This window comes from Staurois parvus, unplaced genomic scaffold (genome assembly GCF_062004578.1).
Source record: "Staurois parvus isolate SC_StPar_1 unplaced genomic scaffold, SC_StPar_1.0 ptg000574l, whole genome shotgun sequence".
Lineage (NCBI taxonomy): Eukaryota > Metazoa > Chordata > Amphibia > Anura > Ranidae > Staurois > Staurois parvus.
In genome coordinates, this window is record NW_028318370.1 from 5,800,898 (window position 1) to 5,816,663 (window position 15,766).

Sequence of the window (15,766 nt, forward strand, 5' to 3'; positions counted from 1 at the left end):
ATAGGTTTTCAGTGATCGCCTAAAGGCAAGTAGAGTAGGTGATAGTCTGATCGATTGGGGTAGGGAGTTCCAGAGGATGGGCGACGCCCTGGAGAAGTCTTGGAGACGAGCATGGGAGGAGGAGACAAGGGAGCTAGAGAGTAAGAGGTCTTGCGAGGAGCGGAGAGTACGGTTTGGGTGATATTTAGAGATAAGATCGGTTATGTAAATTAGGGCAGTGTTGTGGATGGCTTTATATGTCATTGTTAGTGTTTTGAATTTTATCCTCCCCCCTCCCTCCCTGTGGTGTTCTGGGACGTGTGACAGTAGCAGAAGACTATGAATAATCCATTCATAAGGCGCAGCGCTACTCGCACATGTGCAGTGAAGCCGCAAGCTTCATAGACGGGTGCCCACACTGAAGATGCCAGTGCCAGAAAGAGAGGACAGCTGGAGCAATCGGCTGCGATGAGCACACCACTGGATCCTGGGACAGGTGACTGGCTGTTTTTTAAATGTTAGCAGCTACAGTTTTTGAAACTGCTGAATTTTGTTTTTTTCAGCTTTGACTGGAGCGCCGGCTTTAATCACCATTAAGTTTTTTTTTTTTTGCTAAACAAACAAAAAAAAACAACAAAAATGTTGGTAAAAGAAAAATGATTATTAGTTTCTGTTATAAAATGTTGCAAATAAGTAAATTTTCTTCTTCACTGATGTGTTCTGACGAGGCTGCACTGATGGGCACTGATAGTTTGCACTGATGGGCACAGACAGGTTGCACTGATGGGCACTGATAGGTTGCATTGATGAGCACAGGCAGGCTGCACTGATAGGCACTGATAGGTTGCATTGATGGGCACAGATTGGCTGCACTGATGGGCACTGATAAGGCTGGACTGAAGGGCACTCATAAGTTGCATTTATGGGCACAGACAGGCTGCACTGAGGGACACTGATGAGGTTGCACTGATGGACACTGATCAGGTTGCATTTATGGGCACATACATGCTGCACTGATGGGCACTGATGAGGCTGCACTGATGGGCACTGATAAGGCTGGACTGAAGGGCACTCATAAGTTGCATTTATGGGCACAGACAGGCTGCACTGAGGGACACTGATGAGGTTGCACTGATGGACACTGATCAGGTTGCATTTATGGGCACAGACATGCTGCACTGATGGGCACTGATGAGGCTGCACTGATGGACACTGATGAGGCTGCACTGATGAGGCTGCACTGATGGACACTGATGAGGCTGCACTGATGAGGCTGCACTGATGGGCACTGATGAGGCTGCACTGATGGGCACTGATAAGGCTGCACTGATGGGCACTGATAAGGCTGAACTGATGGGCACTGATAAGGCTGGACTGATGGGCACTGATGAATTGGCACTGATTGGCACTGATGAAGAGACGCTGATCAGGCTGTATTGATAGGCACTGATAAGCTACACTGATGGGTACTGATATTCAGTGTACACAATCTGCTGACAGATTTGCCTACTATCAGCTCTCCTTTCCTCACACAGACACAGCATGTGAGGAAAGGACTGCCAATAACCGGCAACTGTGTTCCTGCTGAACTCACCGACCGAGATTTAAACTTTCTATGCCTGGCTTTATTCTATCCAAAATTTAAAAAAACAAAAAACCTTTTGCCTATAGTCCTAATTTAAGAAGTTAAAGTATATTTTATTTATAATATATAAATTTCAATAGTATAGGTAAAACTGTTGATTTTTTGCCATTTGTGTCTCATTGGGGTGATTTCCCTTCACTTCCTGTCCCAAAGCCAAAACAGGAAGTAAGAGGAAATCCCTCCAAAGTGAGGGAATCATGGTGTGTCACCAGAACTAGTGTCCCCATTGGAAGATTTCTCCTCTATTCCTGTTCTGGGGACAGCCCAGATTTTGGGATTTTCTTTCACTCTCGATAATGGTAAAAGGACAAATAGAGAGGTTGAATCTTCTTAAGGGGGGCACAGGTAGCACTAGAGACCTGACAGGGGTTCTAATCCATCTCCCTATGCCTGGCACACGGTGTACTCAGCTTCATTGTTCCTGTTGTGTGGAAGTCACTGTACTAAATGCTCCTCAGAGCAGCGTGTGTTCCATAGGGCAGATGTGACATCAGAGGAAGTTGCGTCATCTAACCTGCACTTCCTGAGGACAGTCTTTGATCGAAACGCGTTGAGGTTTGATGACGCAACTTCCTCCGACATCACACCAGGTGCCGGGCACAGGCACTTTATTTGTGAGTGAGATTTTGTTTTACATTTACCCCCCAATAAACCACCATGCGGTTTTACACTATGGGATATCCTCTTTCTTTGTTGACATGCCTATCCGAATACTTGCGGAGATCTGGAGACAATTGTTCCATCGGGGAATGCCCCACAAGTGTTTTAGACCACTCTAGAAATAGATGGTCATGGCTAAGGGTGAGTGTTATGCAGGCCATAGATGGGTCGAAAATCGGCCAGAAATTCGTCCGAAAGAATAATCGGCCGATTTTCGGATCGTTAGTGGGTGAATTTGTCGGCCTACTTTCGTGATTTCGACAAATTTTTTTAATCGGTTATGTTGGAAAAAAAAGTCCAATTTTGTCGATCGGACGATTTTCACGGCAATGATGGGCAAATCGGCCGATCTTTTTACTGATCAAAAAAATGCGCATGAGCCGTGACCTGCAAGAAGAAGGAAAAGATGAAACAGAAGAAGATGAAGACAAAGAAAAAGAAGAACATCTGTATCTATTTGTATCCATTTCAGATACAGATGTTTCTATTCGGATACAAATAGATACAATGTTGCAACCGCAATACTTTTAAATGTCAAATAGAATAGTGGAGTGTCCCTGCAGAGAGCTCCACTATTCTGTTTGACATTTAAAAGTATTGAGGTTGCAACATTGTATCTATTTGTATCCGAATAGAAACATCTGTATCCAAAATGGATACAAATAGATACAATGTTGCAACTTTGCTATACTTTTAAAATGTCAAATATAATAGCGGAGCTCTCTGCAGGGACACTCCACTATTCTATATGCCGGCCGTAGACGGGACGAAAATCAGCCAATTTTTTTTTTACCAATGGTGGTAACGTCGGCCGATTGAACGACCGATTTTTCATTTTTTAATTAAAAAAAAAACAGCCGGTTTTCGCCTCGTCTATGGCCTGACTTAGTCCATGTGGGGCAGCTTGTTGAGCACAGTGCAGCACTTTGATTTAACTAAAGAAATGAAGCACTTCAATTAAGTGGAGCACATGCACATGCCTTCGGTGCACTATTTGGGACTTTGTTAAACGCAATCTATGCTGTATGTTATTGATTGATATACATGCACATTATTATATGTGAAATATTAATGCACTGTCTGTTCACGTTTTATTATACATGAATTGTGGCACATTGCACAAGTATGGGACTGCTGTAATAGTATACATTTTTTTTTCCATTTCTTGCTTGTTATGTACTGCACATCCAGTAGTGCATGAGCATGGTTTAAATATTAACCTAGGCATGCAGACTGCTTCTAGAAACATTGGTGAAAGAATGGGTCGCTCTCAGGAGCTCAGTGACTCCAAGCGTGGTCCCGTGATAGGTTGTCACCTGTGCAATAAGTCCATCCGTGACATTTCCTGGCTACTAAATATTCCACGGTCCTCCGCAACCTGAACTCGGCCCCCCTCCACTCTGCCGCCGACTGCCTACACGACAGCATCCTCCCACTGTCATGTCCTGACATAGCCACCACCTTGTACAATGACTCACTGTCAGCTGCCCTAGACTCTCTGGCACCCCTAACCACACGCATCATCAAACCCAGACCGCTTCAACCCTGGCAGACCGACAGCACTAAACGCCTCAAACGTCGCAGTCGCGCACTGGAGAGACTGTGGCGCAAAACCAGGTCCCCTCATACTTTCTCCCTCTACAAATCTGCATTTCTTATCTACACCTCCTCCCTCCACGCCGCCAAGCAGGCCTACTTTGTTAACCTAATCAACACCCTCTCCTCCTGCCCCCGCCGACTCTTCTCCACCTTCAACTCCCTGCTCTCTCCCCCCCCTCCTCCACTCAGTACCTCTCTCACCGCCCACGAGATTACCACCCATTTCCACAACAAGATTGACGCTATCCGTAAGGACATCGTCAACTTGCAATCTACCTCCCCACCTAGCCTCCTCACCCCCGTCACCCCCTCATCTCCCCCCTCCTCTGCCCTCACAACCGCACTGCCCCCCACCTCTCCCAATGCCCCGCCCACCATAACCCCCCCCGCACTGCACTCCCTCAGCCCTGTCACTACTGAGGAAGTCGCCAAAGTCCTCTCAGAAGCCCGCCTCACTACCTGCCCCCTGGACCCTATCCCCTCTCAACTCCTCCGGTCACCCCCCGCCTCCCTCATCCACTCCCTCACCCACATCTTCAATCTCTCCCTCTCTACTGGCGTATTCCCCTCCCCCCTAAAGCACGCGCATATCACCCCCATCCTCAAAAAGCCCTCCCTGGATCCCGCGGACCCCAAAAACCTCAGACCCATCTCCCTGCTGCCACTCACCTCCAAGCTCCTTGAACGCATAGTCTACGATCGCCTAAGCTCCCACCTTACAGACAATAACCTCCTTGACCCACTACAGTCCGGCTTCCGTCCCCTACACTCCACTGAAACTGCCCTCCTCAAAATCACTAACGACCTACTAAATGCCAAAGCCAAGAGCGACTACTCTGTCCTCCTTCTCCTGGACCTCTCTGCGGCCTTCGACACAGTTGACCACCCCCTCCTCCTTAATAAACTACTCTCCCTTGGCATCAGAGATACTGCTCTTTCTTGGTTCTCATCCTACCTATCCCGACGCTCCTTCAGTGTCACCTACAATGGTGCCACCTCCCCCTCCCTCCCCCTCTCTGTTGGGGTCCCCCAAGGCTCTGTCCTTGGACCCCTTCTCTTCTCCATCTACACCTCCTGCCTGGGCAAACTCATACACTCTCACAGCTTCAACTATCACCTCTACGCTGACGACACCCAAATCTACCTCTCCTCACCCCCACTATCTCCGCCCGCATCACTCACCTCCTAAATGACATCTCAGACTGGATGTCGCTACATTTCCTCAAGCTCAACCTCTCCAAAACCGAGCTCCTCGTCTTTCCCCCTGCCAACACACCCCCCCCCCCCATCCTATCCATCATCACCAACAACTCCACTATCACTCCCGCCCCGCAAGCCAAAGTCCTTGGCGTCATTCTTGACTCGAACCTCTCCTTCCAACCGCATGTCAAATCACTCACAAACACATGCAGGCTCCATCTTCGCAACATTGCCAAGATACGTACCTTCCTCACCCCAGACACCACCAAACTTCTAGTACACTCCCTCATCATCTCACGCCTTGACTACTGTAATTCTTCACCGGCCTACCCAAGTGCAGGCTCTCCCCGCTCCAGACCATCCTGAACTCAGCGGCTAGACTCATCCACCTCACCACCCGCTCCACCTCTGCCACCCCCCTCTGCCTCTCCCTCCACTGGCTCCCGATTGCCCAACGCATCAAATTCAAACTCCTAACCCTGACCTACAAAGCCGTTCACAACACTGCCCCTGACTACCTCACCAACCTGATCCCCAAGTACCGCCCTACCCGTACCCTTCGCTCCTCACAGGACCTCCTTCTATCCTGCTCCCTGGTCTCCTCCTCCCATGCATGACTGCAGGACTTCTCCAGGTCCTCCCCCATCCTCTGGAACTCACTGCCCCAATCCATCAGACTGTCGCCTTCCCTCTTCACATTCAGGCGCTCCCTCAAAACCCATCTCTTCAGGGAAGCCTACCCCACCCTCACCTAACGGCCATTCTCCCTCTTTCCTCCTACACCCCTCATTCCCCTCAGCCACTTCCTACTGTACCTTTACCCCCTCCCACCTAGATTGTAAGCTCAAAAGAGTAGGGCCCTCTTACCCCTTGTACGTTGTTTGTTTTTGTTGTACTGTGCCATGTATTGTCCCCCCCTCTATTGTACAGCGCTGAGCAAACCCTTTGGCGCTATATAAACTCGTAGTAATAATAATAATAATAATCTGTTAGTGGGATTATAACAAAGTGGAAGCAACCGGGAACAACAGCAACTCAGCCACCAAGTGGTAGACCACGTAAAATGACAGGGCGGGGTCAGCGCATGCTGAAGCGCACAGTGTGCAGAAGTCACCAACTGCAGATTCAATAGATAAAGACCTCCAAACTTGGTGTGGCCTTCAGATTAGCACAACAGTGTGTAGAGAGCTTCATGGAATGGGTTTCCATGGCCGAGCAGCTGCATCCAAGCCTTCCATCACCAAGTGCAATGCAAAGCGTCAGATGCAGTGGTGTAAAGCATGCCGCCACTGGACTCTAGAGCAGAGGAGATGTGTTCTCTGGAGTGACCAATCACACTTCTCTGTCTGGCAATCCAATGGACATGTCTTTTTTGGCAGTTGCCAGGAGAACGGTACTTACTAACTGCATTATGCCAAGTGCAAAATTTGATGGAGGGGGGATTATGGTGTGTTATGGTGAGGGATTGTTTTTCAGGGGTTGGGCTTGGCCCCCTAATTCCAGTGAAGGGAACTCTTTGGGCGTCAGCATACCAAGACATTTTGGACAATTTCATGCTCCCAACTTTGTGGGGACAGTTTGGGGATGGCCCCTTCCTGTTCCAACATGACTGCACACGAGTGCAGAAAGCAAGGTCCATAAAGACATGGAGGAGCCAGTTTGGGGTGGAGGAACTTGACTGGCCTGCACAGAGTCCTGACCTCAACCCCATAGAACACCTTTGGGATGAATTAGAGCGGAGACTGCAAGCCAGGCCTCCTCCCCCGACATCAGTGCCTGACCTCACAAATGTGCTTCTGGAAGAATGGTCCAACCTTCCCATAGACACCCTCCTAAACCTTGTGGACGGCCTTCCCAGAAGAGGTGAAGCTGTTATAGCTGCAAAGGGCGGGGCCAACTCAATATTGAACCCTACGGACTAAGACTGGGATGCCATTTAAGTTCATGTGTGTGGAAAGGCAGGCAGCCCAATACTTTTGGCAATATAGTATATTTCAAAAGTGGTGACATTTAAAGTGAACCTTTCAGGAAAAATGAATACAGCAAAGGTACTCTATAATTTTAACAGACCTGTGCATTTTATTACTAAAATGTAATCCTGGAACTCCATTCTATGACTTTGCCTAGGCTGGGATGATGTCCCCAGTCTGCTGCAATTAGGAGAAAGCCTTTCCTCAGTTTCCCCTCCCCCATTAATTTGACTGCAACATTGTAACTTTATAGCATGACACAAGGTGAGAGGCTGCAGCAGGGGCTGATTTGTGTCAGATATTTGTGAACACAGCCAAGAACTGCATAGCCACCAGGAATTATATAATTGTTTCAGCTCTGAACCAGTATCTCAGCCATTTCAGGAAGTAGACGTGACCCTGGATGATGCCTGAACAAAGATGGCTCTTTACTTCTGATCCCCGTTAGAGGTAATAAATACCTGGATGTGCACATTGATAAGGACACATGCACTTACCATTAAAAGTATATCTGATATGAGGTCCACTATAATTGCAATTTATTTAGACCAGCCTGGGTGATATTCAAATCCTGATATCACTTTTCCTTTACTGACTAAGGTTTCAGTCCACCTGGATAATACACTGCTCAAAAAAATTAAAGGAACTCTTTTTAATCAGAGTCTAGCATCAAGTCAATAAACTCCTGGGATATTGATCTGGTCAGGTAAGTAGCAGAGGGGGGTGTTCATTAGTTTCAGCTGCTTTGGTGTTCATGAAATTAACAACAGGTGCACTAGATGGGCAACAACGAGACGACTCCCAAAACAGGAATGGTTTTACAGGTGGAGGCCACTGACATTTTTTTCCCTACTCATCTTTCCTGACTGTTTTTCCCTAGTTTTGCATTTGGCTAGGGTCAGTGTCACTGCTGTTAGCATGAGGCCATACCTGGACCCTACAGAGGTTGCACAGGCAGTCCAACTCCTCCAGGATGGCACATCAATACGTGTCATTGCCAGAAGGTTTGCTGTGTCTCCCAGCACAGTCTCAAGAGCATGGAGGAGATTCCAGGAGACAGGCAGTTACTCTAGGAGAGCTGGACAGAGCCGTAGAAGGTCCTTAACCCATCAGCAGGACCGGTATCTGCTCCTTTGTGCAAGGAGGAACAGGATGAGCACTGCCAGAGCCCTACAAAATGACCTCCAGCAGGCCACTGGTGTGAATGTCTCTGACCAAACAATCAGAAACAGACTTCATGAGGGTGGTCTGAGGGTCCAATGTCCTCTAGAGGGGCCCTGTGCTCACTGCCCGGCACCATAGAGCTGGATTGGAATTTGCCATTGAACACCAGAATTGGCAGGTCCACCACTGGCGCCCTGTGCTTTTCACAGATGAGAGCAGGTTCACCCTGAGCACATGTGACAGACGTGAAAGGGTCTGGAGAAGCCGTGGAGAACGTTATGCTGCCTGTAACATCGTTCAGGATGACCGTTTTGGTGGTGGGTCAGTGATGGTCTGGGGAGGCATATCCATGGAGGGACACACAGACCTCTACAGGCTAGACAATGGCACCCTGACTGCCATTAGGTATCGGGATGAAATCCTTGGACCCATTGTCAGACCCTACGCTGGTGCAGTGTGTCCTGGGTTCCTCCTGGTGCAGTGGGTCCTAAGTTCCTCCTGGTGCACGACAATGCCCAGCCTCATGTGGGGAGAGTATGCAGGCAGTTCCTGGAGGATGAAGGAATTGATACCATTAAATGGCCCACTCGTTCACCTGACCTAAATCCAATGGAACACCTCTGAGATATCATGTTTCGGTCCATCCAACGCTGCCAAGTTACACCTCAGACTGTCCAGGAGCTCAGTGATGCCCTGGTCTAGATCTGGGAGGAAATCCCCCAGGACACCATCCATCATCTCATTAGGAGCACGTCCCGATGTTGTCAGGCATGCATACAAATAAATAAATGAAGTGCAGCACTAAAATATATGAGTAATAAAACTGAAATAAATAATTCATAAAAGTTTGTTCAATTAATAATCGTCCACTTGACCGAGTGTGGTAAATGGCACCAATAATAACTTCCACAACAGCAATGCCAGTGACAGGGAATAAATGGCAAAAATTCGCACTCACCGACCGCACATAGAATATGCGCATATATATATATCTCCACCAGATGGGGTGTGGAACAGCCTGCAGATGGTGGTCTTCCTTCAGGAAGAAGAGGTCATCAGGTTTGGATGTAATGTTAATCTGCTGGATCCAGAGGTCTCCTTTAGGTAGTCTGGGTACACAGCCTGGGTACAGGGCTCCCTCCTCTGGATGTTGGATGGTAGGGGAAGCTAACCCCTCTGATGATGTGCCTTAGCACGAAAGGCCTCAGGAGGAGCTGACAGCGTGTGACGTCATCGCCGCCGAGACCACGAGGAGGTCCGGCGGCCATCTTGCTTGAGGTCAGTGCATTCCTTTACAATAGTATGTACTGTACCTCCACCTATATGTTTACTTATGATTTTAGTCCATTCAATAAATACACTGAAGTACTACACTATTGGCACCCCTTCTTTCTTTGCTCCTGATTGGAGGAGCTGTTGAATCCACAGAGGAATCTTTCATACCATCCAACATCCAGAGGACGATTATTAATTGAACGAACTTTTATGAATTTTTTATTTCAGTTTTATTACTCATATATTTTAGCGCTGCACTTCATTTATTTATTTGCTATTTTGAGGTTTATGTGATTTCCTGTAGTGTACTAGCTGCTATCTTTTATAGAGCGCTTGCTTAATTATATTTATATTTACATTTGTCAGGCATGCATACAAACACGTGGGGGCCATACAAACTACTGAGTTGCTGCAATGAAATTTCAGCAAAATGGACTTGCCTGCTGCATCATTTGTTCACCTTGATTTTCTGGGTGTCGTTGAATTCAGTCCTCTGTAGGTTGATATTTTTCATTTTCATCAAACGATGGGACATCCTTGCGTTCCTAACACATTACCCCGTCCATATCAGTATAGATATCCAGCAGGAGATTTTTCCATATTGTGATCTGATGTGTTTTCAAATTTTTTTGAGCCGTGTATTTACTGTGGATATCAAAGATCTATATCATTCCACATTGCATGTACACTTTAAACAGACACTGTCACATCATAGCTCTCTACTCTTCTAGGAGTGTATAATTACTCTCTGTGCTGGTCCAGCTCCTCTGCCCCTCCCCTCAACTCTCTTCATAACCTTTTACGAAGCTGCTGGGGGAGGAGTGAAAGGGAATACTATAGATGGGCACTTGAGTGACAGCTCTGAGTCTGCTGGGGCTGCTAACATCACATCCAAGATGGCAGCACCCAATAACAGGGCCTTAGGATGTCTAAACAAGGGGGACGTTATGGGGAAATAACACAAATAAAATGCATTAAATGAATGTATAATCCTTGGGATGATTTCTATGGAAATGTATTGTCTGGCAACAGGGTCTCTTTATATGATAAGAACAGTATTAGTGCCCTTATCCTTTTATATCCATTTCCCCTCATCCAGTACTTTTAGCCTATCATATACCTACCTGCAATGCTACTGCTCTGAGATCTTCACTGAGTGCCTGCTGGTAACCTCCAGATCGGCCTCCCTCCTCCTCGGCCTTCACCAAACTGCAGATTCCCTATCCTACCACAGTGCATCCCAGCTTCCATAGTATCTTCAATCGCTCATAATTGCCTATAGTGCCCCTCAGTCCTCTACTGTGCCCCCAATCTCCCACAGTGCCACCCAGCCTCCTACAATGCCCCCAGTCTGTGGCAAAGTCTTCAGCCCCCATTGTGCCTCCAACCTTCCATAACTGCCCAAAGTGCGCCCCCCAAACACACACACGCATACAATGACTCTAAAATCCTCATAGTACCCCCCCCCCTTTCCCATGAGAGCCTTCAGCCCCTACAGTGTCCCCAGTCTTCTAAAGTGCCACCCAGCCTCCTACAATGCCTCGTCTGCTGCAGAGTCTTCAGCCCTCATAGTGCATCCAACCTTCCATAATTGCCCACGGTGCCCTCCAATTCCCCGCAATGCCTCTCAAATCCCCACAGTACCCCCAGGTCCCACGAGAGCCCTCAGTCCCTACAGTGCCACCAATCTCCCACAGTGCCGACCAGCCTCCTACATTGCCCCCAACCTGCTACAGAGTCTTCAGCCCCCATAGTGCCTCCAACCTTCCATAATTGCCCACAGTGCCCCCCAACCCCCACAATGCCTCTCAAATCCCCACAGTACCCACAGATCCCATGAGAACCCCAGCCCCTACAGTGCCCCCAATCTCTCACAGTGCTGTCCAGCCTCCTACAATGCCCCCATCCTGCTGCAGAGTCTTCAGTCCCATAGTGCCTGAAATCTTCCATAATTGCCCACAGTGCCCCCCAAACCCCACAATGCCTCTCATATCCCCACAGTACCCCCAAGTTCCATGAGAGACAGCCCCTACAGTGTCCCCAATTTTCAACAGTGGCACCCAGCCTCTTCTATTGCCCCAGCCTGCTGCAGAGTCTTCAGCCCCCATAGCGATTCTAACCTTCCATAAATGCCCACAGTGGCCTCCAATTCCCCACAATGCCTCTCAAATGCCCACAGTACCCCCAGGTCCCACGAGAACCCCAGCCCCTACAGTGCCCCCAATCTCTCACAGTGCTGTCCAGCCTCCTACAATGCCCACAACCTGCTACAGAGTCTTCAGCCCCTGTAGTGCCTCCAACCTCCCATAATTGCCCACAGTGCCCCCCACAATGCCTCTCACATCCCCAGAGTACCACCAGGTCCCATGAGAGCCCTCAGACCCTACAGTGCCCCAAGTCTCCCTCAGTGCCGCTCAGCCTCCTACAATGCCCCCAGCCTGCTGCAGAGTCTTCTGCCCCATAGTGACTCCAACCTCCCATAATTGCCCACAGTGGCCCCAAACCCTCCACAGTTCCTCTCAAATCCCCACAGTACTCCCAGGTCCTATGAGAGCAGTCAGCCCCCACAGTGCCCCCAATCTCCAACAGTGCCGCCTAGCCTCCTACAATGCCCCCAACCAGCTACAGTGTCTTCAGCCCCCGTAGTGCCTCCAACCTCCCATAATTGCTTATAGTGCCCCCCAACCCACCACAATGCTTCTCAAATCTCCACAGTACCCTCAGGTCCCATGAGAGACCCACAATGCCCCCAGACCCCATGAGATCCTTGTATCCAACTATTTTCCCAAGCCAAGGGGAGTATTTATTAAAAAAAAAAGTATTACTATTTGTCCAGCAAAACTGCTAGTACATTTGTTTTGTGTGAATGGGGGCAATATTGTCTCTCGAGGAGGCTGGGGGCTTTGCAGGGGCACAGTGGGATAGGGGAGGGCACTGAGGGGGCAAGGCAGCTCTGCAGCAGACTAAGTGGCACTGTGGGGGCTAAGGGCTCTTGTAGGACCTGAGGGGCACTGTGGGAGACTCAGGGGCACTATGGGAGACTGAAGGCTCTGCAGAAGGCTGGGTAGCACTGTAGAAGGCTGGGGGTGCTATGGGGGGCCAGAGGGCTCTGTAACTGGCTGGGTGTCACAGTGGGAGGCTGTGTAGAATGTGGGAGGTGCTTTAGGGCCTCAGAGGTCCTAAGGGACCTGGAGACATTGTAGGAGGGGGGCACTATGGGAGCCTGAAGGCACTGCAGCAGGCTGAGGGGGGGGGGGGGTACTGCAGTAGCTTAGGTGGCACTATGGGGGGCTGAAGGTTCTGCAGCAGTCTGGGTAACGCTTTTGGAAATTGGGAGGCACTGTGGTGGCTGAGGGCTCTCATGGGGCCCATGGACACTGTGACTGGTTGAGGGTCACTGTGGGGACTTTGGTGGCATTATGGGAGCTTAAATGCACTGTGGTAGGTTGTGGGGTCTGCAGCTGGCTGGAGGACATGGTGGAGGGAGGCCACAGCAAGCCAAGGCCGGTGGCTGAGAACCTCTGATCTGTATTAAATATTGGGATCACAAACAAGGGTGGCAGAGTCTGCAGACTCTCCGTGGTTTATTGTCTAGACCAGGGGTGGGCAAACTTTTTGACTTGAGGGCCGCAATGGGTTCATATATTGGACCCGGGGGCCGGACCAACAGTAGATGAATGATGTGTATGTGTCATCCATAGTAAGTATAGTAATATTCCCCCATAGTAAGCATAGTAATTCATCCCCCATATAGTAATTTGTCCCCCATATAGTAATTAGTCCCCCATAGTAATTCATCCCCCATATAGCAATTCATCCCCCATATAGTAATTCATCCCCCATATAGTAATTCATCCCCCATAGTAATTCATCCCCCACATAGTAATTCATCCCCCATATAGTAATTCATCCCCCATATAGTAAGTCCCCCATATAGTAATTCATCCCCCATATAGTAAGTCCCCCATATAGTAAGTCCCCCATATAGTAATTCATTCCCCATATAGTAAGTCCTCCATATAGTAATTCATCCCCCATATAGTAATTCATTCCCCATATAGTAAGTCCTCCATATAGTAATTCATCCCCCATATAGTAATTCATTCCCCATATAGTAAGTCCTCCATATAGTAATTCATCCCCCATATAGTAATTCATTCCCCATATAGTAAGTCCTCCATATAGTAATTCATCCCCCATATAGTAATTCATTCCCCATATAGTAAGTCCTCCATATAGTAATTCATTCCCCATATAGTAAGTCCTCCATATAGTAATTCATCCCCCATATAGTAATTCATTCCCCATATAGTAAGTCCTCCATATAGTAATTCATTCCCCATATAGTAAGTCCTCCATATAGTAATTCATTCCCCATATAGTAAGTCCCCCCTATAGTAATTCATTCCCCATATAGTAAGTCCTCCATATAGTAATTCATTCCCCATATAGTAAGTCCCCCATATAGTAATTCATCCCCCATATAGTAAGTCCCCCATATAGTAAGTCCCCCATATAGTAAGTCCCCCATATAGTAATTCATCCCCCATATAGTAAGTCCCCCATATAGTAAGTCCCCCATATAGTAATTCATCCCCCATATAGTAAGTCCCCCATATAGTAAGTCCCCCATATAGTAATTCATCCCCCATATAGTAAGTCCCCCATATAGTAAGTCCCCCCTGTGTCAATTCACTTACCTTTGCTCCGCGCGTCCCTCTCGTATTCCCGCGCCGTTCTGGTCTTCAGGGAGGACTGTGAGGAGAAGAGTTCGTCACGCTGCCCCGTCTACATCCTGGCTGCCCCGCCTACATCCTGACAGCTGCAGAGTCCTGACGCCCGAGAGGAGGGAGGGGGCGGCCATCCGAGAGGGGGGCGGCCATCCGAGAGGAGGGGAGGGGAGAGGAGGAGAGGAGGCCGCCCGCCCGAGAGGAGGGAGGGGAGCGGGCGCCCGGCACACAGGAGAGCCGCATCTAAGTTTGTAAAGAGCTGCGGCTTGCCGACCACTGGCCTTGCGGGAGCCTAGCTCCGCGGGCCGGATTAAAAGGTCCGCCGGGCCGGATTAAAAGGTCCGCCGGGCCGTAGTTTGCCCATTGCTGGTCTAGACAGAATCTGCACAGCTATGAGAAGCAACAGAAATGTGCTAACTCCTTTTTTTGTGCATTGCTGATCACAGATCCTCTCTCTCTCCTCTCCACTTCCCTTTTCTTCCCGTCTCCTCTCTTCTTCCCTCTCCTCTCTTCTTCCGTCTTCTCTCCCCTTTTTTCTCTCTCCTCTCCCTTTCTTCCCCTCTCCTCTCTTCTTCCGTCTTCTCTCCCCTTTTTTCCCTCTCCTCTCTCTTTCTTCCCCTCTCCTCTTATCTTCCCTCTCCTCTCTCTTTCTTCCCCTCTCCTTTCTTCTTCCCTCTCCTATCTTCTTCCCTCCCCTTCCTTCCCTCTCCTCTTTTTTCCTTCCCTCTCCTCTCTCTTTCTTCCCCTCTCCTATCTTCTTCCCTCTCCCTTTCATCCTCTCTCCTTTCTTCTTTCTCATCTTTCCTCTCCCCTTCCCTCTCCTCTTTCCTCTCCCCTTCCTTCCCTCTCCTCTTTCCTCTCCCCTTCCTTCCCTCTCCTCTTTCCTCTCCCTTTATTCCCCTCTTCTCGGAATCTCTCTCCTTCCTCTCCTCTCCCCATCCCCGCCCAGTAGGGGGCGTGCCGTGTACCTTTCTCGTGCACTTGCTGTCTCCGGGCTCTCAGTCTCTCCGCTGTGATGTGGCTCCGCGATGTGCTGCTCCTTCTGGGGGTCTTCTGCCCGGTACGGGGACAAGGTAAAGGGGGTATGGGGGGGGGGGGGGTGGATAGGAGGAAATGAACATTTGGCCATTTCACAGACACAGTTGGAAGAGTACGAGAACACAGCTCACATTGGATTCAAGTACATGTTCCAGCACACTATACCTGCCTTTCCTCTGTCTCTGAAGAACTACAAGTCCCAGCACACTATACCTGCCTCATTCCTCTTTGTAGAACTACAAGCCCCAGCACACTATACCTGCCTTTCCTCTGTCTCTGAAGAGCTACAAATCCCAGCACACTATACCTGCAGAGGACTCTGCTATGGGGGGTGGGAGTGTTTGCAGAGGACATTATTGTGTGTATGGGGGTGAGGGAGAGGACACAAATTTTATGGGGGGGCCAGAGGACAGTACTGTAGGGGAGGGCAGGAACAGTAGTGGAGGGGGGGGGGGGGCAGGGAACATAGCTGGGGGGGGGGGGGGGGGCAGAGGACACTACAGTGT

General features: G+C 49.1%; 1 protein-coding gene across 1 annotated transcript in view; it reads left to right on the forward strand.

Annotated features, from left to right (window-relative positions):
- Positions 1–15,158: 15,158 nt before the first annotated feature.
- The window catches only part of LOC149450486 (uncharacterized), an 80,122-nt gene continuing 79,514 nt past the window's right edge, over positions 15,159–15,766 (forward strand). Inside the window, exon 1 of the mRNA XM_089691934.1 lies at positions 15,159–15,295. Coding sequence (XP_089548060.1) covers positions 15,238–15,295 — 58 coding nt within the window. The 5' untranslated portion in view covers positions 15,159–15,237. The remainder of the gene's footprint in view (positions 15,296–15,766) is intronic.